The sequence below is a fragment of the Ambystoma mexicanum genome, chromosome 3p (genome assembly GCF_040938575.1).
Source record: "Ambystoma mexicanum isolate Mex_15411 chromosome 3p, UKY_AmexF1_1, whole genome shotgun sequence".
Lineage (NCBI taxonomy): Eukaryota > Metazoa > Chordata > Amphibia > Caudata > Ambystomatidae > Ambystoma > Ambystoma mexicanum.
In genome coordinates, this window is record NC_090925.1 from 753,714,994 (window position 1) to 753,738,981 (window position 23,988).

At 44.9% G+C, this 23,988-nt stretch overlaps 1 protein-coding gene across 2 annotated transcripts in view; it reads left to right on the forward strand.

Moving 5' to 3' along the window:
* Positions 1 to 23,988, forward strand: part of CD2BP2 (CD2 cytoplasmic tail binding protein 2) — a 224,263-nt gene that overhangs the window by 128,817 nt on the left and 71,458 nt on the right. For both annotated transcript variants that reach the window (XM_069651655.1, XM_069651656.1), the window contains exon 6: positions 4,266 to 4,354. In XM_069651655.1, coding sequence (XP_069507756.1) covers positions 4,266 to 4,354 — 89 coding nt within the window. The remainder of the gene's footprint in view (positions 1 to 4,265; positions 4,355 to 23,988) is intronic.

Here is a 23,988-nt window from a genome sequence, read left to right on the forward strand (position 1 = left end):
GGTTAAAAGATTGACATGTTTAAATAAGGGGAGTTCACCCCCATACCCTCCTTGCCAGCCCAACGCCTCTTCCCCATCATTCCTCACTTGTTTTTCCCCAGGAACCTCCTCTCAGGTGGCCAGGGAAAGGTCATCGCTTTTGGATCCCGACCCTGGGGGTCGATATGTGAGGGAGGATCACCTGGGTGGAGATAACTTGGGCAGAGGACGTCCTTAGGTGAGGCATGGTATTTCCCCATTCCCTTTTCAGAATGAACCTTTTATTCCTGAAGCCTTTATAGACTACGGTCATCCCTTTCCCTTTTATCCCCCACAAAATGTCCCCCAGAAATACCACTTTAACACTGGGACGAGGAAGAGACGAACTAGGATAGGACACATCGTCATTTGGGTGAGATAAAAACATATCCGCCTCATAATGTTGCAAAAACAGATCAAATTCTTAATGCAGACAAATTATCAGCCAAGTACCAAGACGAGGAGGAGACAACACAGTTATGAACACTTCTTTTAATGTAAACCTCCCCAACACCACTCTGGTACTGAGACGAAGAAGAGGGCTATGGAGGATTACAGATGGAACAGCCAGGCAGGTCCCATTAACTATGGTCAGGCAGTTGGACTATATGACCCTCACCTGTGGTCTTCAGCAAGCCTAATGGAAATAAAAATGTGGGCTGCACAGCACGAGAGGGCAGAGACAGCCGGCTGGAGCTTGGAGCCGGCTGGAGCTGGAGAGAGGCAGACTGGAGACACAGGAGCGGGAGACATGGGTGCTGGAAGCCGTGACGAGCCAAGGACGCTGAGGTAGGCCAAGAGAGGGTCTGGAAGTCCTGGGCGCGAGCAGCAGGAGCTGTGGGGAGCTGAAGCACTTTGGTTGCTGCAGACCTCCAGGAGAGCGATTAGTGCTCTCTCCGACCTACGCAGCGGAGGAGCAGAGGTTTTGGAGGCTGCAGAACGAATAATGGAATGAAGCAGACTGGAGCTGCCACAAGAAGCCGATGAGTGGAAACGCTCATACCGGGGTGCTCCGGGAACCTGAAGCAGTCATTTTCTGAATATCGAACAAACTGGAAGTTGTCTTAAGCACTTTTGAATGCTGAAACATGATTTTGAATACCAAACAAACTGAGAGACACAAAATTAGCATTTCTGAATGTTGCACAGAGCAAAATCAAGTTATGAGCATGTCTGAATGGAACGAAAGCAAGGTGATACAAGTGGAAAATACCACAGAATTAATCGTTTCGTATACAAATGTTGCAAAGCCAATTGAATCCCAAGAAGGGTATGAGAGGAGAAACAAATATTGACACCATCTCAAACTGTTCAAGGATCTGCAGAGGAAACCTGTATTGGCAAGAGCCAGAAGAGTACAGAAAGTGTAACTAAGTGAATGGTGGCCAGTCAAGCCACAGTAAAGTTTTGGAAGAGTATAATGCTGATGAAAGGAACAAACTTCACTATCGGAAGAAAGCAGTGAACATTTTTTGATGAAAAATCGATAAGAAGGGGTATTGGTGGTTGCGTGACCTGTAATGGGTGAAGCTTGTGGTCCGATAACTGTGCCTAGACCGAGTGCCCCCATTTTGGGAAAAGGCAATGTTTTTAGTAATTTTTTTTATTGTACATTTTTCTTGACATAAACCTTAAACGCAAACCTTTTATCAAAATATTTAAAAAAGAAAATTACTATTCCGCCGTTTACACATAATCATATTTCAATCATAACATAAAATTCTAAAACATAGATAAAATTAGCTAAACTTTTTTTGCCGGAAGCCCGTTGATCAGCTTACAGGCAGTACACTAAAAGCCAATAAGAAGCTTGTGTTTTGCAGCAGTAGCTTAAGTGATTTGGAATTAAAAAGACAGACCTATTTTTGTGAACTAGTGAAAAGTACTGATGACGAGAGAGTTGGGACGTGTCCCAGGGAATTGTGTTGTTTTTGAAGGGCTGGAAGATTTGAACTCTCGGGGGAAGGGAACCCTGGTACTTTGTGAACTGTTTTGAATTTAAGGAAGGGGAAGCTGATTGCAATCCAAGACAGCTGGAAGAAGCTCGGAACTTTATTTTGAACACTATTCATTTTGATGCAGACATCCTTACACATTGTATGCAGTTAATTGTGAGGGCAAGTATAGGTTTTGGACATAGACTGACTTTTGATTGGGACTTCTGACGCAGATTATCCTTAGTTTTCTTTAGGTAGCGAAATACCACCTTAGCATAGGGTAAATTGGGCCTTAGTCCATCCTGACATTTTAGTTAATAAAACTTTGTGTTAAAACTTGAACCTGTTGTCTGTGTCTACTTCATGATGCCTTCACACATCTTGGCCATTTTAAGCTGTCAACCTTAAAATGTCTTTACTTTGGGCTGGTATGTCTTTTGTATGTCTATATTATATCTCCATAACATTTTAATGCAATGTCCGGAGAGGTTGCTTTGCATTGATACCTTGGTACGCAATGCAAGTTTATGGAATTTCAAAGAGCCACCTGGAACATGCCCTAAAGGAAAGATTTCCCACCCAGAGATGTAAGTGACTAAAAAAACAGACCTTTCATCTGGACCACCTGCCACTCAAAGCTACCTTTCATCCATTGAAGCACAGCTGAATGGAGCCAGATGGCTGGCTGTCTAGCTGCATCAGAAATTTGAAGGTAGAAAACTTCATCAGAGAAGGCACATAAAAATAATTTACCCAAAACTAGCTGTACCCGGCATAACATATGCCGTTCTAGCATATCTTAAAGGTTATTAATTAAATATCATCGTACTTTTATTTATTCACTCATAGATTTCATTCTAAACACAATTAACAATCTTGTTCTTCTCAGATACAACATTTAATGAGCCGAATGATCGAACTCTTGAGAGAGAGCAACAAATAGTTGCCTGTGATTAAATGCAGGTTTTGGAAGGGGTAGGCAGATTCTGTGAAAGGTCTGTCCCCGTGACTTAATGGTTATTGAAAAGGCTAAACATATAGGAAACTCTTCTTTTGAATTTGAAAGGCATATTTGTATCAGATGGAATGAGAGGTATGCGCGGTATAAGAACAATATCTAAGTTTAATCCATCGATTACACGGGCCTCAATGATGTATAAACGCGTAATTGTCAACCTTGTTCCATTGCAGAGTCCCTGTGCCCTGTGTTAAGGGAGGTGGGGTTGGAAAGAAGTAACTTGACATTATCCTGAATGTTTGTGATAGTGGAGGGTGAATGTGACCGCGTAGAACCATGCTCGTTCTGTTTGTTAAAATGATAGCTGTTTTAAGTGGAAGGGTACACAGAGGTGCAGTTTGCCATTTGGACAGCAGAGGGAAACCTAACACTGATACATTGCATCAGCTGAGTACTGAAACATACCTAAGCGTTTTATAGATAGATGTCCACTGAGTCACCATGACCATCGTAGTTGGTCCCTACCCCCTTTACACTTCCTAATTGTAATTTTTTCTTTGGTCTTTTTACTTGTATAGACCTGTATATACTTTTCTCTAATCCTGTTTAGTGCAGGTCTGGGAGCTTTTATAAGGTTTAAGTGGCTTTCTTTATCTTTTGAATGTAGACTTGACTTTAAGATTCAAATATGTATTAAGGGAATGTCTATTATACCCTTTTTAGTTTGATTTATAACTTGTTTTGTTTTTTAATTAATTTTATGCTGATGAACATATTCTGCTTTACTTTTCAAAATGGGAAGTATGCTCCTTTCGTATTACTTAGATATTGCATTAAGTGGCTCTCACCACTTCTACCAAAAAGAGTAGACCCTAACTTTCTTTTGAAACTACCATTTTCTCACTGCTTAGAAATACAACAGCCAGATTTGGTAATACATCTGACTGAACTCTTGCTAAGTCAACCCTCTTTTTTGGTGAGGTGTCCCTTACACTTAACACCTTTTTCCTCTCCAACCAGTTCCCAGTCTTTCCAATCGGACCCTCTTCCTATCTCTGCCTGCACACACTCTGCCCCATTCTAGTCCTTATCAATCTCCAGGACGCCTAGCAGGCCTTCTTCTGATGCTTCTCTTCCACCAATCTCTTTCCCTTCAAGATTCATTTGATCTCCAGTGCAAGTTCAATGCCCTTCTGGTGCTGCTCCCTTGCAGTTAGGTACAATTTAGTAGGATGGAAGTTTGAGAACATTGCTTGGATTGAAGGGTCCATCTGTTAATTGACAGTGGTATGTATTTAAATCCCTTGAAATCTGCCACACGATTGAACTTTCCTCCTCTGGTTCTCATACAGTGATGCTCGATGACACGATGTGGGAATACAAGTGGGAGAACAACGACAAAGCTGAGCTGTATGGGCCTTTCACTAGTGCACAGATGCAGGTAAGACTGATGTGACAATACCTTTCTTTTTCCCATTTCCTTTGTATGGAGTTCTCTCGCAAATGCTTCTCCCCTATACATTTTGTTACCACCTGCTATAGAAATTCTCTTTTGTGTGCCAGATTCCTGCAATAGTTATCCCCAAACTTCTGGACCGTGCCTGAAGCATGCTGTGTCAGTCTCCTCTCTCGTACATTCGCCCTAGGAGGCCTACTGTGATAATCTAATACTCTCTATACTACAATTCCATCCACTGTGGTGATTGCCTTTCTACTTTACTCATACACATTATGATTAAAATGGAAATATTGTGATTTTGTAATCTGAAATGTAAACCGCATTCACAACTTTTGGGTTACAGAGAAATGTGCAGTTTGGCTAACTTTTTTTTTTAAACTTTTTATTGAATATTTAAACAAACAAAACAAACCAAACTTGCAGTGTATATAATAACATCTCAATTATACATCATTCAATCGTGTTCACTGCTTCCCTTTTCCCACCCCCCGTTACGAGTTTACTTCTACTAATGTTCTATTCCTGCATCTTGTGATGGGGTATTCCTTTCCGCGGGATCCGATGGGTCTTGCATTGGCCCAAATATTTCTGCTATCAGCAGTTTCCAGGCTATCAGGGTCTCGGTTTCCTCCTCCTCCCGCCCCCCCCCCACCCCCAGCACTGCTAGCTTCTTGCCATACCGTGGTTTCCGCCTCCGCCCATTTCTGAAGATCTTTCGACCATACCTCCAATTGAGGTTTGTGGCATGTCTTCCACCCCATAGAAGTTCTTCACTTTGCAAGCACATATGCCAGTTTGCTTACATGCCTAAATTTCCGTGGCCTAGGGAACCCCCCTAACAGGCAGGCCCACACAGTATCCACCACGATCTTAATACCCTTTTCAGCTGGTTTATGTGCGACCTCACCCCAGAAGCGCCCAATAACCGGGCATGACCAAAACATATGCACCATGCCCACGTTCTCCTCATCACACTTAGGGCATGCCTGCCGTCCTGCATTTTTGAACTTGGCTATCCTTTGGGGTGTCAGATACGCCCTGTGTGTAATATACAATTGCATCTGTTTAAGTCTGGCGTTCCTTGACACCTTCTTGTGATACCCTTGGACTCATTCCCACATCCCATCCTCCATCGGGATACTCACTTCCTCCTCCCATTCTAGCCTCAATTGCATCACCTCTTTTCCCACTTTGGACATCATCATATTGTATATTCTAGATATCTCGTGTCCCCCCTCTGCTATGTCATATATTATGTCTATAGTAGCACCTGGTTCTTCCTCAAGCACCAATTCGGACCATGTTCTCTTGATCTTTCGCACCAGTCTATGGTACGTGATATACTGCCCAGTGTGTAACCCAGTTTCCTCCCCCAACTCCCCAAAATCTGTTATGGTCCCCTCCTGCCATGCTACATCCCCCATTGTCGCTACACCAGCCGGCTCCCATTGAGTCCTAATTGTCATCCTTAGCTGCTCTTCTCCACCCGCCAGTGCAACCAGTGGTACCTGAGGGGAGCACAGGCATGGGTTCCTCATCAGTTGACACGCCCTTCGCCACATCTTCCATCCTAGTACCAACATCGTTGGGCGCCCATCCATTACAGCTTGGGGCAACCACACAATCTCCTTCAGATAAAATGGGACACAGTCCTGTCTGAACAGCTTGGTTTCAGAGGTTTCATCCTCTGAGAGCCATTTGGCCACATATTGCAGCTGACTTTCAACATAGTAAACTTCATAGGCAAATTTATACCCCCCCGTCCATATTAGCTTCCAGAGGGCCACTCTGCTTCATGTACCATGCCACAGGAAGTCCCTACACATGCTGGCCAGTCTATTTAAGAACTTCTTTGGTATCAAATATGGGATATTCCAGAAGTAGTGCAGAAGCCTAGGCAAGACCACCATCTTTAACATTGCCCTAAGTCCCATCATTGCTAAGGGCAGTTTTACCCAGAACCGAATGCAATGCTCAATTTTTGTAATGGCTACTTCTGTATTACACTTATGCTCTTCCTCCACTGCGTGGTATATGTCTATTCCTAGATAGCGAAATGTGCTAGCTGTCCATGGTACCCGTAACTCCGGTAAATGTGTCGGGGGGGATCCCTTTATATCCACCCAATGGGAACATGCTAGACTTCTGAGGGTTCACCGCTATACCGGACATTCCCGCATATCTTCCCATCACCTCCAAGCCATATTGGAGGTTTTCCTCTGGATATTGCAAGTACAATAGTATGTCGTCTGCATATAATGATCTGCATATAATGATATCAGGTGTCGTTCACCACCCACAGCGATGCCTATCATGTCATATTGTTGCCTTAAGTAGATTGATAGGGGTTCCAGAGCCAGTATGTGAGCATAGGGGACCATGGACAGCCTTGTCTGGTTCCCCTACGAAGTTTTCACCTTTCCGATACCACTGACCCTATTTTAACCCTGGCCAGCGGTTCACTATATAACATTTTAGCCCACTGTAGATATCCTGGACCAATCCCATAGCCAGCCAGGGACGGCAACAACCACGGCCATTTGACCGAGTCGAAGGCCTTTATTGCGTCCAGCGACACAATTGCCAGTTCGTCCTCACTTTCGTTTCTATATTCAATGACTCTGTGAAGCCTTCTGAGATTATTGGATATGTTTCTATTAGGGACATAGCCCGTCTGGTCCGGGTGTATCAATTTGCCTATGACTTTCCTTAATCTTTCCTTAATCTGTTTGCCAAAATGGCAGTCAGAATTTTACTGTCTTGATTCAACATCGACAGGGGTCTATAAGAACTGCAGCTATGCCCTGGCTTATTAGGTTTGGGAAGTGGTGTTATAATCGCTTCTCTGAGTGACTCTGGCAGTCTGCCTAGCTCATACGCCTTGTTCAACATGTCTAACAACGGGGGGAGCACCTCATCTTTAAATATTTTATAAAACTCACTTGGCAGTCCATCCGCCCCCGGGGTCTTACTAGTTGGCAACTGTCTCACCACCTCTTCTAGCTCCTCTAAAGTAATCGTGGTGTGTCCATCTCCTCTCTTTATTTTGTCTGCGGCAATCCTATGTCCTCCAGTGTTTCCACTATCATTGCGCGATTATCCTCCCCATCATCGCCATATAGCAGCCATAATAGTTCGCTAACTCCCTCTTGGGTATCCACCCCCCTTCCGTCTTCCCTCATTATCGATCTAATCGTGGGTCTAGGGGTTTCACTCTTATATAGCCATACCAAAATCCTTCCTGGTTTATTTCCTCCCGCATGCTGCCTCTCTATATACTTTTTATAGTTAAGGTTATACAATCTTTCCCAGTGCCATGCGCACTTTTGCTGCAGTCTTAGTATCAGATCAATGTCTTGGTTGGTACTGTTTTCTCCTTGCCCTTTCCAGTTCACCCTCGGCTTCCTGCAGGTCCGCCAGTATCCCTCCCTGCAAACCTTTAGATTTTGCTATAGCCACTCTCATCACAACTTAACTCCCCCTAACTATAAACACAACAAGCCCTCCCACCTGCCTCTCTCCCACCTCCCTGCTCTTCCCCAATAACACCCTCCCCAACTGTAGCCCAGCTCCATCCCTGGATCTCAGGCACCCCCACCTCTAGCCCTTTCTGGCAAAAGCCTGTACTCGTGGCTCAGCAGGGTGAACTCGCCCTAGTGGCCACCTTACTACTAATTCTCGGGGGTAGGTTGCTTCCCTCCTGTTGCTCCTATTTGTTCCAAATTTGCTACGCTTAGTGCTACCCAGCTCACTTGTACATTTAATTCAGTACATTCAAGTCCAACAGGGTCATAGGGTCCAAAGGCTACATGATACCGATCAAATGTACCAAAGTGTCATACTAGGACTACCCCATTGGTCTGTCTAGCTCTGTGTCTCCAGCGATAGTGCTTCGCTCGCCCGCAGTTACATGCTTCCACATCACCAGTGAGTCCTCAAATAGCAGGTAGCATCTATTGTATCCGGAGCGTGCCGCAATCCTTCCCCACAACGTGTCTGACCTGCAGGCTGATGTCTCTTGTGATATAGACACACTCTGCCTTACCCCCAACGTGATTATGTTATCTGGTGCTGCAATGCAGTGCGCTCCAGCCAACGCTTGTGGCCATTGTCAGGATTACATTTGGTTGCTTCCTCGCAGTCTTTGTGGAGTACCTTCGTCGTTCGGTTTCTCCAAAGTTCTGCTTAATCCCAGCTGAGGTAGAGGCAGGCGAACAGTGGACAAATGCTGTACGGCTTGCCTAGAGGGTGAAATACACAACCCGGCTCTAGTCTGTATTGCTGAGGTGACGGTTATGACCTGCTAGATCCAAGTCAGGAGCGCGCTGGGAGCTCAAGTCTCCACTGCGCGATAAGCATTAATGGGTTTAAGTACGCCCGGCAGCGCTCGTGTTTTGGTCCACGAAAACTAGATAGAATCACGATGAGGTTCATGCAGTGAGCGCGTATGCTTACGTGCCGTGATATAATGTCACAATGCAGCAGCTGAGCCCCTGTGTTCTCTGCTTCTTTTGTATGCTTTCCCACGTCATTGAACTCTGCAGTGTCCCATTGTTACAATCTTGCTAAACTCTGTCTCCGCACCGGGTCTGCTTTGCTCGGAAGACCGAGCTTCACATTATTCCATCTGCGCCTCGCCGATCAGCCGCATTATTTGTTCTACCATGTCTGCTTCGCTTGCAACCCCGCGGTTGCCACACTCTTTCGATCTTCCCTCGTAGGATCGGGTTTGCTGTACATGCAGACGAATCCTTCCGTTATATCACCAGCGCCGCACTATTCAGCCCTTCTCATTGTTCTCCGATGGACGCCATTTTGTTACTTCGGTCCCAGGGTGCGCTCCAACTTCACTGCCTCTGTACTCTCTCCTTCTTGCACGATTCGAGTCGGACCTTGCACCATTGCATGCCCGCCAACTTCATGGTGCTGGTGCTTCAAATCCACATTTCTTGAATGGCTTTAAGGAACCTATTAACGACGGATCATCTCCGGATCAGCAGGAGCACACAGAATGCACGTCCTAGTCCGTGGCCATGTAGCCACGCCCCCCAGTTTGGCTAACCTTTATATTATTCACATGTCCTGTTCTTAGTTCCCACCATTTTAAATCTATTTGCCTCTGAAGAGGTACGTGGTTATGGAGTCTGCTTCATGATTTCTAATATGGGCAGTGTGAGGAAGTCCATTGCTGGTTCTGGGGACTGCCAATGTGGTGCCAGGGTGCTGGTGAATGTTGGTCACGGTGTAGGTGTGGGGAGGATCCAATGTTCACTACACCATGGTCCTCTTCATATGGTAGGGGACAATCACAGTGCTTCACCCCAAGGCAATCGTGCTAGTTTGGACTCTTCCTCATCCCACAAGCCCATTGGTACGGGTCTGCCTTAACCCTGCTCCCCCCTTTATGAAGCCTCAAAGGGCAATAAAGCACCCCTCCCCAATTGAGAGAGCCTAATGCCCTCTCCGAGCAGAAAAAAAAGCTCCAACATGAAAAATGATTCCTTTTTGTCTTTAAATGATTTCTCTTCACTTGACAATGGTAGTGAGTGTATGGATACAGTGACTGCTTCATCTGGCACATCACTGGAGTAATTTCACAAAGTTCATGGCACACACAACTTCCTGGAGATTCAGCACAGAAAGTCACAAAAATATTGCTCGCTGGCAAAGTATCATGCCAGGGATACAATGTTTCAATCTCTCCATACACCTAAGGGAGACACATACAGTGTTTACCAACCATACCCATTGTGTTTGCAGTTTCCGCTTTACACGCTGGCAGCAGAGGCGACCACGACTCCGTTTAGATAGAACCTAGGAGGGCCAGGGGAGAAATATGACATTCTTAGTCTTACCCCTTAAGCGGTACCCAGCGCTGTAAGGGAAAACAGTAAATCCCAACCCTTACCCAATTTTATGCCACAGGTCCAGGCCATCACGGAAAGACCAACCCAGGGGGATGACGGAACACAGTATAAAAGCACCCAGCCCCTATTGTTCATCATGGGTTTTAGAGAAGACTGGAGAGTAGTGAAAGAAGCTTGGGTTGGAGGGACGGAGGAGAGTGGAGAAATGGCATCAGTACAAAGCAGAACGATGTGAAAGCTGAGCAGGCCATGTAAGAGGTAACATCACAGAGCTAGAGTAGAGAGTGGGTGGTGGGAGTTAATGGAGTCACAGGAGGTGATATCAGGACTCGTGATAACATCAGAACTCGGGAGCAGAAATCAAGAAGAGGTGTAGGAACTGCGTTGGAGGGAGAGCTGTTGAGACTTAAGGACAAGGAGGAGTTAATAATGTTGGGAGGACGGAAGTGACACAGAAGCTAAGAAAGAACCCAGAGGCGGCAGATGGTAGTGAACGCGGTACAAAGTAGTTGTAAGTGTGACATCAAGGGGAGATACTACCCCGTAGGGAACCAGGCTCAAATAAAGAGTATTGGAAGTGTACATTGCTGACAGACACACCATACTAGACAAGGTGCAGTGCCCAGAGATGGGGAACAGGGAATGAGTACCACAGGGGCAAAGGAAAGACAGAGTATAAGGGGGAACCAACTTTTAGATAGCCAGAGGCGACAGGTTTTGGCCGTCCTCGGCAGGACTAGATGGTGGGAGGCGGAACAAGCCGGAGTCGGATGGTTATTGGGAGTTCAGAGGGTTAGGTAAAGGGAAACCAGGGCACAGCCCAGACAAGAAACCACTCCCTGCTGGCTAAGTCAGCTGACACGTGTGCTCATGGTATTGACATCAGATTTGAGTCAGAGGTTGTGACACTCCGTAAAGCCTACATATAGTTCATTCTGAGAAGAAGGGTTTAGGAAACCCTTAATCCTGTAATTCCAAAAAGGGGGGGGGGTTACCTCTTGGGACTGTACTAACTGGGACACTTCACAGGCAATGAATGCCTCGGAGTCTGCATTCTGTGGAAGTAACGCATGGAACAGAGGAGGATCTTGAAGGGAAACTTGATCCGGTCTCACCTAGGAGGAAACCACTCTTGACGGTTCATTTGTTTGCGACTATCCCGGTTTCATTTGTGATGCCCAGTTTATTTTTTTTATTTTTTTTTTATAAATGCCCCAAGTAAAGCTAGTGAAATAAAGCTATCGTCTTTGCCCCATTCTTGAGCCCAGACATACTTTATCCTAGACATCCTTTCTGATGGTAGGGCGCAGATGTCAGATGCAGGCTTTTACCTCATTGGTTTGATGGATCAGACCAGTGTACAGCGCTTGCAGGGATGGGTGCACATCCATGTACACGGTGTGGCACTTCACCTGTTGCCAACCCTCCCACATTTTACAGCTCTTTGACAGGCCTATGGCAATAGCATTTTTTTGAGCAAGCAAAGATTGTAACCTGTGAATGTCATGATTGCATGTTACTATCACAACTACAGCAGATTGTATTTAGAGAATCGTTGCCGGTAGGTAACATTTTATCGAAACCAGGACAACCATGGCTTTAGTTGTCATCCACTGGGTCCTGCAGGTTAGACACTTAACATGAATTAAAGTAAACGTTGACCAATTTGTCCAAAGAGTGTGTAGCTGCTAACCCAAATGATGGGCCTCTGGGGGGACCAGAACAGTTGATTTGCGAGATCTAATGGTAGTCTCTTGTAGGAAGGAATAGTGTAAAGTCTCACTCATGTATTTGTTTTCCCCCTTTTTTGGTAAGTCGTCTGCATTTAAATATATTTGTATGTTTGTAAAGTGTCTTTTTTTTTTTTTTAATCGAGCACAATCTTGCTTTTGAGGCTGTGCCACTTCATTTTGTGCAAGGAACCTTAGTGTAAAAAGTACCAAATAGAGCAAAAATGCATTTCCCCTTCCCCTCCATTTGCACCTCTTTGCTTTGCACACACCTTTTAGAATGCAACATCCCTTTTAATGGTTACCATACATCTAGTGAATCATTTAATTTGTTATCAGTATAGCAAACATGGTCCCTTGTCTCCCTTTTGGCCCTGTGCATAACATAAATAGATGCACTTATAGCTATCTCAGTCTTATGTGCATCATACACTGATCTAGCACGCCCCCCCCCAATCCTCTCTATGCTCTCACGCTCTGCACCTCACTCTTTCTGCACACACTCTGTCTCGCTTTGACTGTCTCTACGTGGGAGAGAGTTGCATAGTCGGGTATGAGTTTGGTGGAGCTACCCTAGCCATTGCAGATCGCTCCTGCCCAACAAAAAAACATCTCTTGATGGAGGGCGTCTTTAAAATCAGCTATTTAAAAAGGACTTTTTGTAAGGACATTCTTTTAATTGTATTTATATTGTAAGCTGCCTCTTTATTTTCAATTACCACTTAAGAGTATATTGTAGTCACATTAGACTTGTCTTACTGAGCAAAACATATTATCAAGGGCTAAAATAAGTTATTTTCGGAAAGCTTATAATTCCAAGATGGACAATCAGGTTCGTCCTTAGAATTCTATGGGGATGGCACAAATGTTAAGTTTAGTTGATTTGTACCATGTACCGCTTTCTTTCATTGCCATGGTCTCCGGGCACTAATGGCGCTGGTATGAGTTCCAGCCTGCTTTTAATTACATTTAAGAACATCTGGGAACTTCATAATGACCACTGACGTTTATATTTCACAAATCTGTCTGTGTTGAAAGGCTTGCAGCATTGAGGGCAGATAACGTCAAGGCGAGATAGTGCAGGGTAAACGGAGGCCCGATGAGGAGGATTGGAGATATCAAGGGGAAATGCACCAGAGCCACATACTGCAAACTGGTGCTCATTTCATGGTTCATAATGCTCAACCTATCATTAAACAGTGTTTGTATAACATTAAAGCATGTATACTGTTTTGTACAGCGTCCGGTTTTAGATGTGATGATAAAATGGCTATGACTTCAATCACTCCATTGGGAAACTCGAGTGTCTGGGTCTGGCCCTGTGCAGAACTTTAACTGGCTTTCAGGGTAAGGGTGGCTCTGCACATGCTGCGTTCCCAATACATACAATGATAAACACATGCGTCTTCGTAGAGAAGAAAGGTACATATTCTCGCTTCCACATATGTAAAACGTAATTCTTTTTCAAATAGGGACAATCTATTCTCAATTAATGTACAAGTATAAACATGGGCATGTTTATTCATCAATTCATAACAATATACAATTTGAAAACCACATAACCGTATAATACAAATATAAAAATACATAGGTCATATCATTACAAATACAGTACTCACAAAATAAAGTGCTTAACGTGCTACAAAGTGTTGTATTTTGAAACCTAACACTGTTATACGAAGTGTAAAAAGTGCACATGCATGTAAAGAAACTGACATCACGGCTAGTCGTGGAATCCGTTTTTGATTTATAAAATCTAAGAGCTGGTTAAGTAGAAAATCGACCAAATTTAAAATCAAAATGACTGTTGATTAGCTACAGGCGTGGTTATGAGAGCCCGGTTCTGCCTTCAAGTGTAGAGTGGGCATGGCCTAAGGCCGTGCTCGGCCATGGCTAGAAGGCCCGAAATATTGGGGGAACATATGCAGTGTGCACAGCCAAAGGCTTTGGCCAGTGGCGCCGAAAAAACTATGGTATAAGAACCCTTGCAATTCACTGAACAAACTTTAAAGTGTAGTTAAGTTGACCAGATTTATCGCAACAAATCCCCTAAAATTCAGTGCGTTTGGGAAATCCTGACTGGCTTAACTGGGCACATTCTTGTTGCAAAGTTCTGGAGCACATATATTTAATAAGAGAAGGAATTCCCAAACACATACAAAATGGCTTTATGGGGGACAGCATTGGGAGCGTGCTGTGTTAAGCCGTTCATGACTTACCAACTGTGCTGAATTTCAGGGGTTTTGTTTTTTGCAATAAATCTGCTCAACTAAACCTAAAAAATATATATATTTCCAAGGCTTGTGGATCTGCTTAGATCACATGCTATGCATACGCTGACATCTAGTGGTAGTTGCAGAGTATTACATGATTTGTTTTCAAAACTCGAAAAGGGACATCGACTGGGTGTGTTATTAATACTATCCCTAGTGTGACGTCTACTGTACCCTTTGTCCTTCACGCGTCGGGTCCCTCAGATTGTTTTTTTCCGCTATCCTAGTCTGTCGCTAATTGCAGAGTTCATCTGGCTAATGCCTTTGATTGTAAAAAGTTTAATATTAGACTTTCTTACCTATTCTCTCGACAACCATCCATCGCCTGCTGCACTAAGAACATCTTCAGCGGCTTTCAATGGACTTACCCATCGTCGACGACGAGCCCAACAACCGCCTCGATGGACAGTGACCTACACAGGCCTTGGCCGATTACCATAATTGAGTACCAATGTCGGTTGGGTGATATTGTATGTAAATATGTACTCTGTAAGCGCTTTGTATAAAGGCGCTATATATATATATATATATATATATATATCTCACATCATTACAGTAGGGGGACTGGGGGGAGGTCATAAACTTCTTCTTTGGAGAATGCCTATTCTGACCCCTTCTATTCCCTTTCATCGCTGTGCTGCCTTTTCCACTAACTATGGAAAACTATGGAAAACGTGGAATTTAACTTCTGCCCATCTTGTAATGGGAAATACCCCTGGAACGACACACACACACTGTGCCATCACTGTCTTCCAAGGGATCACCCTGAAAAGAACTGCAAATCCTGCAAGCTCTTTCGTCCTAAGACTTTGAAAGATCGTCAAATTAAGCCATGAGCTGCCCAGGCCATGCAGGCCGAGGCCTCCATAGATGTGGCAGTGGAATCCAGTGATGGCAGCGCCGACGTCCTTAGTGACGCCAAGGGCGATCGGGGTTCGGAAGAATCCCATGTGCGAGCATTCGGATTCCATTAAGCAGGCCGGCGGCAAAAGCACACACACACCACAACCCACTTGGGACAGAGCCCACGGGCGAAAGCCGACCACGTTGTCGACCTTTCATGGCCATGTGGTGTCCAAGGAGAAGTCTTCTAAATCATCTCTGTCCTCTGGCGATCGCTGCATGACAGGTCTCTGAAACAAGCACCTACTAGGCACTTTCAGACACTGCACCTAAAAAGGCCCTCCTTTTGCACGCTGAAGGGTATGCTTCGAAATAAAAAATTTCGACGCCCCCATCTAGCTCATGGAAAATGCAGGAATTGATCAAGAAACATGTCCCTGTCATGCTTTTATGGTCCAAGACATCAAAAGCTTCTAATATTTTGACGGCTATCCCTTCGCAGCCCTCCACCTCACAAGAAAACAGCAATACTTCCTCCAAAGACACCCTATCAGGGGATTTAAGTCATAAGGAACATACACACCTTCAAGACACTCCAGCATTTCACAGGTCCACTGAGTGAACCCCTAAAAGCTTCGACAGGGTGATGAGTAGGATATCCTGTTTTGTGGACTTTATGAACCCTCACCCTAGTTCACAAGCCCTCAGGGCTCTGCACATGAAGGAAGAGCAGCTAGGGATGAACCACCGGCCAAGGTGCCATGGATAGACACTTCCAGCCAAGCACCTCCACCCAAACGTGTTACCTCACAGTTCCAAGATCCCTCTCAAGATCTCTATATTGTGAACCCCTCAAATTCTCAGGATCCAAGTTCCCAGGGTGACCAGTATAGTCAGGACCAAGGCCAATATTACGACAATGACGCAGACTTCTATGTCATCCAGTTCCCAGACAATCTGGATCAGCCAGTGGCTGACTCACCTATAGATAATCGGCTCCAGCACGACAAACTGCTCCTCAGACCCGCCCAACACTTCAAAATAGATACTCAGGAGGCCCAACACGACAAGATATTGTGGAGGACATTTTGGGAGACAAAAAGTCAGCTACACAATTTATTCCCCTTCAGTTGGTACAAAGGCGTTTTCAGCCTTCCCTGCTAACACCAAACCTCACAAGAGCAGTCAACTCCGCGCATTGAGACGGTGTTCAGGCCAGCCCCTACAGACCCACTGTATACCAGAGGTCAATTAAAACCCGACTCCTTGGTCGTCACCACGACCGGGAAGGGAGCAATCAAACCCCTAACCTCCACTGAGGCCCCACCTGACAAAGAAAGCAAAAATATGTGTACTTTTAGAAAAGTTGCCTATGAAACCAGAATCGCCAATAGTACCATTCTTCTGGCTAACTATGGTTGCCATATGAGCCATTCAAGTCTCCGCTTTTAAAAACAATTTCAGAAGGCAAACAAGAGGCCAACTGCATTTAAATATTTTGTTTTTTTTAAATGTGGATGCCGCTGACAATTCAGACCGCACCATAGCTGAAGGCACGTTAAATAAACGCCATGCCTGGCTAAGGCAGTCAGGCTTCAAGCTAGAAACGCAGGCCACTTTACTGGTTTATGGTCATTGCATCGAAAACTTGAGCATCAAATGCGTTTTAAGTTTTTTTTTGTTTTTTTTTAAATTATTTGGGGGGGGGGGGTCCCTGTAAAGACCGCAGGGGGGGTTCTGCACTTCCGCTCTCTATATGGTAGAGGGGAGGCCCAGAGACCCCTGCCAAGATTCTCTAGTCTTGGTACGTGGTCGAGCAATCGAGGCCTAGCTTCACAGGAGGTGATGCAAGCTGGTTCTTAAGTACAGTGTAGTCCCCAAGCACCCACAAAGGAATGTCCACACACTGTATCGGTTAAAACACAGGCTTTATATAATTAATATTCAAGGTCGTATACACGATCAGGATAACTCACTTTGTACTCCGAAAATCAACAATGGTAAATATATACAATTCTAAAGTGGTACCACTAACGTTATTCGATCTCCTTAAAGTGCATACGGTCAGAATGACACACAGATCAAAATAAAGAGGAAACCAGCAGTAGAGAAAGGAAGGAAAGCAAGATGGTTGAACAATTGGCAGAATACTGGCCCCTACCACTAGACACAGTTCTGTGTGGAGATCCCCCCCCCCCCTCCCACCTGGGCAACCTGTAGAAGAAAGATACAAGCCCAGTCCATATATTGTTCACACTAGACTTTCCAATAGTTCTGCACCCCCCAAAGTACCTTAACGTTGTAGCGTTCCTCATCGGGGAAATCGACAACCCTTCTTGAGTGTCCTCCCTTTCAGGCAGGAGTCACGGGTCGTCGAACGTCCGACGGAGAACAGGTCGGGCTACGACGGTGAAGTGGCTGCGTCGTTCCTAGCGGTGCTCGTTGATGGGGAAGCGTAAACGTCCTGCCAGGAAGAGGCATGCGGGGCACCTCTTTGTCGATAGTTCTGGACCGCAAAGAGTTGAAGAACTGTGGCCCAGCAAGGGCGTTGAGTCGTCGGTGTCTCTGTGGTCTTTGGGTGGTGGAAAACTCACCGGTGGATGCTCCTCGGCGTGTCGACGGTCAGGCCTTCTCCAGCAGGATACAGCAGCGACGATGCGGATGAGAGCGTCCTTGGATCAATTAAGTTCTTAGGCAACAGGAGCATGGCGGCTCCAGTCGGCGATGGCGGTCGTCGACAGTGGTGGACAACAGTCCGGGCACTTCTACTTGGAGTTCCGCAGCAATCCCCGTATCGGGTCGGCAGCCTGTCAAAGGTCTGTCTACCAGGGAGTTTAGGCAAAGATCAGCTGTGCACGATTGTCCATCATAGCTCGGGAAGAGGGCGCCTTACCAGGTCCTCGCTGGGTCGGTTCTTGTGGCACAGCAGCTTTCAGATTGCGAAGGAGAGCAACAGCAATTCTTCACATCCAGCAGGGCTCAAGGTTAGCAGTGAGAGGTCCCCAGATATACTGTTGATCTCCCATTCATTCCGCTGGGTCGTACTCAAGCATCCAATCACGACTACGGGCATTCAGGCAGGCAGGCAGCCAATCAGGCACACAAGGTTTTCAGGCCATTCACTTCTCTCCAGACACTCGCAACAAGTTATGTGTATTGGGACAAGTACCGAGCCATTCAACACTCCAAGCTGCATTCATACCGTTTTCGGGCAGGGCTGTCTCAACCGTTGTGTCAACCACCAGATACTAGACAGCCACAACATAGAATGCATATTCGTCACACACTCCATTCACCCAGGTCCCACCCACCGGCGTACCCACAACATACGGTCGTTGAGAAGGCTCCAGCCAGTCTGGTCGGCACTTCCCCACACTACCATATACGGAACTTCCACCCAACAGCCAGTCGGGGGAAGGGACAGAGGCAGGGCTTCCCGGGACTTCGGGAAGATCGCGGTAACGGGTGATGGAAGGCAAGAGGCCATGGGGTACATTTTGTCTCCATCAGAAATCTACCAATTCCAATGACCGGGCTTGAGCATGTCAAAATGGAGGACGCTCAGGGCACCAGTCATTTCAGCACAGAGCTGCCATCAGCCCGTACCCTGCTCTGTGGGTGTCGCACAGGTGCCCAAAAACATACACTAGGGGCACAGGGTTGTACCCCTACCCATGGGTGCTATAAGGGTATCCCACGGGTCTGTTCACCAAACCAAAAGAGAGGGCTGCACTGCCAGGAGTCCCACATGAACTCCTGTGCGGAAAACACGACAGAACACACAATGAAAAGCAGTGAAGGACAAGGATACGGAGGCCATGTCCCTCTGATGCATTTCCAGCATCACAGTCCCCCCACGCAACCTCCCGTTTTTTCCCCTAAAAAAGACACAACGAAAATTAACCCTTTACCACCCCATGTATGCATTCGATGCTAACATTTTCAATGCATATTTTTCAATGTAAAGTTTTTTGTTGGAAACATTTTCGATGCAATTACCAGATACCCACTTTACTTAATATACCCATTGAGCCAAATGCTTTGTTTGGAAAGGCAGTTAAGGATGCACTGAAAAGTGCCAAAGAGGAATTTAACACCTTCAAATCTCTAGTACAACTGTCTAATAAACCTTTTGTCCAAAGAGGGTCATTCAACACGAGAAGATTTTTCTGTGGGCGGGCCCATAACGCTCCTCTAACTATGGTCAGGGAAACTAATCACCATCATGGGGCAACTCACAGGGACAGTCTTCCAGAGGTTTTCAAAGTGGCTGCAAAAGGTCCACGAGTAGAGTTAGGGCCTCCTGAACCAGAGGATCCACCACCTCAAAACAATGACGGCCCGCTCCAGGTCCCCTCCCATGCTACTCCAGTAGTTGGTTCCATTTCTAAATTCACCCACGTATGGGAGGGGATCACTTTGGACAAGTGGGTGTTATCAACTGTGGCAAGAGGCTACTGCATAGAGCTTCTGCAGAAACCACTCAACCACCCGCCAAGACACAGAAAAATGACACCGGAGGAAAGGCTCATATTAGTGGAAGAGGTGAAGACCCTTCTGGAAAAAGACGCCATTGAAATAGTCCCAGCAAACCAGGTACACAAGGGTATCTATTCAATGTACTCCCTTGTGCCAAAGAAAGATTTAACAATCCACCCTGTACTAGACCTGCACCCAGCGGACACGTCAATTCACAGAAATGTCACATGACAACACTCCAGGAGGTAATTCCTCTCTTAAAGCAGGGGGATTTGATGGCAACATCAGATATGAAAGATGAATATCATACTTTCACATTTCAATGTTACCAGCGCACAGAGTATCTGCGTTTCCAGATAGCGGGAAAAAACTACCAATTCAAAGTGCACCCTTTGTCACTGCCTCTGCTCCAAGAGTGTTCACAAAGGTGCTAGCAGTGGTAGCGGCCCACCTACGCAAAGAATCAATCATCCCAGTGTATGCTCATCTAGACGACTGGCTGATGACCTGAGAGACTTCTCAAATATGCAACTACAACACCCAAAGAACGATCTATTGTTCCAATTGGGATTTTCTATCAACGAGAAAAAGTCTCGTCCCAGGTCAAGTAAAACAATTCCTTGGAGCGATCATAAAAACTCAAGAGGAAGGAGTTAGTCTTCCCCTCAAACGAGACAGTACAAAACATGCCAAAACAAAAACCTCACTATCTTGCCAGTCACCAGATAACCATACGCAAAGGCAATGCGCCTGCTTGGGATGATGGCCTCATGCATTTACCTAGTTTCACATGCGTGTCTGCGCATGCGCCCGATGCAGGAGTGGTTAGCAAAACAATGGTCTCAGTCAAGCGATCAGTGGGACGATCTTGTTGGCATAACCCTAGTACAAGCTCTTTGATGGTGGTCCAAAGACAACTTGCTAAAAGGAAAACTCTTTCGCAATCTAGTTCAAGTATTGGGGAGCACATTACCTTCATCACACAGCTCATGGCTTATGGACACAGACTACAGCCCAAACCTTCTAGAACTCCTTGCATTCCTCAAGGCACTACAATCTTTTCAACCGCATCTAGTAGGTCAAACAGTGCAAGTCCTCACAGACAGCACCATTGCCATGTTTTACCCAAACAAGCAGGGGGGCACACTCTCTAAGTCTGTTCAGGCTATCCCAAACAATGTGGAAGTGGGCACTGAAGTGGAACTTGTTCCTAGTCTCTCAACAAGTTCCAGGGGAACTCCATGCTCTAGCAGACACCCTGGGCGTAAGTCCTCTATCCGATGAACACGAGTGGCAAATCCACAAAGACATCCTAAACGAAATCTTCTCCGTGAGGTCCTCCATCTATAGATTTGTTTGGAACAAACCAAAACACACAATTCCCAGACTTCGTATCCAGGATTCCCCAAACAGGATCTAAGGAACGCCCTGTGGATGAGTTGGTCAGGGAAATTTGCTTACACATTTCCACCGACACCACTCCTCAGCAGGATAGTGCACAAAATGTACCAGTAACAAGTCACTCTGATCCTAATCGCTCCTATGTGGGCACAACAACCATGGTTTCCACACTTCTGAAACTAGCACTGTACAAACCAATCAAACTTCTGTGCCCGTTCAACATGCTGTCCCAGCACGAGGGGACAACACTCCACTCACACTCTGTCTATGAACTTGGCTTGTCTCCTGAAGTCACTGAGTTTGGGCACTTAAACCTTCCTCAAAGGTATATGGATATCCTCAAGGAAGCATGGAAACCCAACATCAGACACTGTTACTTTAACAAGTGGAAAAGGTTTGTCGTCTGGTGCAGATCACACATTTCAAATCCAATTGAATTTTCACCATCTCATATTCTCCACTATATGCTTTACCTACTAGACCCTGGTTTAGTATTTGTTTCCATGAAAGTACACCTAGCATCCCTGTCCGCTTACACTACTTCTCAAAACAAGGTGTCTTGGTGGAAAGTACACCAAAGCTTTCATGGAGGGAGTAAAGAGACTATACGCTCCAATTTCAAACCCTCCACCAGACTGGAACCTTAACGTTGTACTCAACAAAGCTCATGGGTCTGCCCTTTGAGCCAATGCACAAGGCCAACCTCAAACATTTAACGTACAAGACTGCCTTTCTAGTAGCGATCACCTCGATAAGACGAGTCAGTGAGCTGTAGGCACTATCAATACAGGACCCTTTCATTGTCATCTACACGGACAAGCTGGTTCTTGGAACGCATTCTAGATTCTCACCTAAATATATTAAGTTCCATGTAAACCAGTCCATTGAACTACCTACTCTTTTCCAAAGACCATCTAATTCAGCTGAATGAAACATCATACCTTAGATGTAAGGAGTTGGTCTTGTACTACACCAACAAAACTAAACCCATAAGGAAATCAGACCAACTCTTTGTTTCCATAGCTCCTGGTAGGGAAGGGGATCACATTTCAAAGAATACTATCTCCAGATGGATAGCCAAGTGCATACAGATTTGCAACTCACTATCGAAGAAGACTCTACCTTTCACACCAAGAGTTCACTCTACCAGAGGTACAGGAGCTATTTTAGCATTTATTGCAAATTTCCCCATGGACGTTATTTGCAAAGCAGCTACTTGGAGTTACATACATACTTTTACTCAGTACTACTGCATTGACACACATTCTAAAGCCAATTCACAGGTGGGACAAGCAGTGCTAAAATATCTATTTGCCGCTTTACCCTCTCACAACCCACCTTCTTCTCCAGATACTGCTTGCTAATCTATGCAAAGCATGGGATCTAAGCAGATCCACAAGCCTCAGAAGGCATACATTACATCCCCTAATTGTATTTCTGATGCTTCTATCTGCTTAGATCATACGTATTGAAACTTTGGGGGCGCGGCCGCATCCCTGGGAGGCCATGGGAGGCCGTGAGAGGCCAGAATGAAATGGAGAAAAAAAAGTTACCCAAAAAAAATAATGTTTAGATTGGAGGAAATGGGAAGGGGAGGCTCACATGGTCGGGCTAATGCTTGGAACTGTCTCAGGAACCAATGAAAAAGGGGCCTGCAGTTGTAAATGGATCTTCATTTCTTTTGTGACAGACTGTTTGAGTAGTACCAGGGTGGAATTGTTTTGATAAAATGTGATGCAAATTGTGCAATTATTTTTTATTAAGTTAGAATAAATCAACTTTACAATCATTTATCATAAAACAATTAAAAAGAAAACTCACAGAAAGTAAGAGCATTTCTCCTTAAAATATGTACATAAATCATAGGATCATAAATTAACATTTGATGACATCAATTCAATTGGCACAATTCATTTGATTGTTTATCATAGCCCATTCTTTCAAGTTTCTCAGGAAGGTTAAAACACCTATTCTTAAGGGAGTTGAAAGGTCACACATAATCATCAGCCACAGACTTTCAGGGGTTATTTCTCTGTAATGTATAACAGCTGGTCTTAAATACCGAGATTGTTCATCACATAAGGCCTTACATTCAACTAACAAGTGACGCAAGGTCTCTATATCTGTTTCATTTTTACAATAACGACAAAATTGTTCATGTGGCAAGATGACCTTACGTCTGGCCAGTATCTCACGGATTGGCTACAGATTCAGCCTCAACCTTAAGGACTCTGATCAATGTTGCGTTGATGGGAATTTGATCAAGTAAGATTCAGGTGTGCTGTATTTTTTTATGTATAAAGACCACCCCGTCAGTCACGATATGAGAGACACATGACTCTGTTCCTTGCCCAGTCCCATTTAAACAATTTTGTTTTTACATAAGTGGGATTCTGGATGAGGATCTCAATGGATACATCAGTATAAACTAAGGTATTTATAACTTCTTGGTGCCACTTGCGTGCAAAATCATCTTCAGATGAAAGAATGTAGTGCGCGAGAGTGTCCATGAGCATATTAGATTTATTTGCTAATAGACATTTTCTGCATAAGGCTAAAAGTTGCCACAAGTAACAAGCATAAAGAGGTGTTAAACCCGGCTCATTACGAATCAGGGCAATAGGTGTACATCCAGGCAACCTGAGAAATTTCTCCAGAATTTGGATTCAAATTTGCACCATATTGTTTCTGACAAAATAGGGAAAGTTTCGGACCCGTATAATAGAATTGGGGCCACTTTTTGCTGAAAATACGTCAAGGCAGGCTGAATAGAGAATTTCCCAAATTTCGCTTGAATGATGCTTGTCTGAGACATGGTCATATGAATTTTATTCTTCAAGTTGGTCATTTGAGCATCATTTTGGACAGTAGAAATTATGACTGCCAAGTACATATATTGGTGAACACACTATAATCGTTCCTTTTGTACTATCCATTTGGTCTTCATGGTTTTGGATTTCGTGTTGGGGTTGCATAGCATTACTTTAATTTTGTCTAAATTAATTGTCAAGGCATTTTCTTTT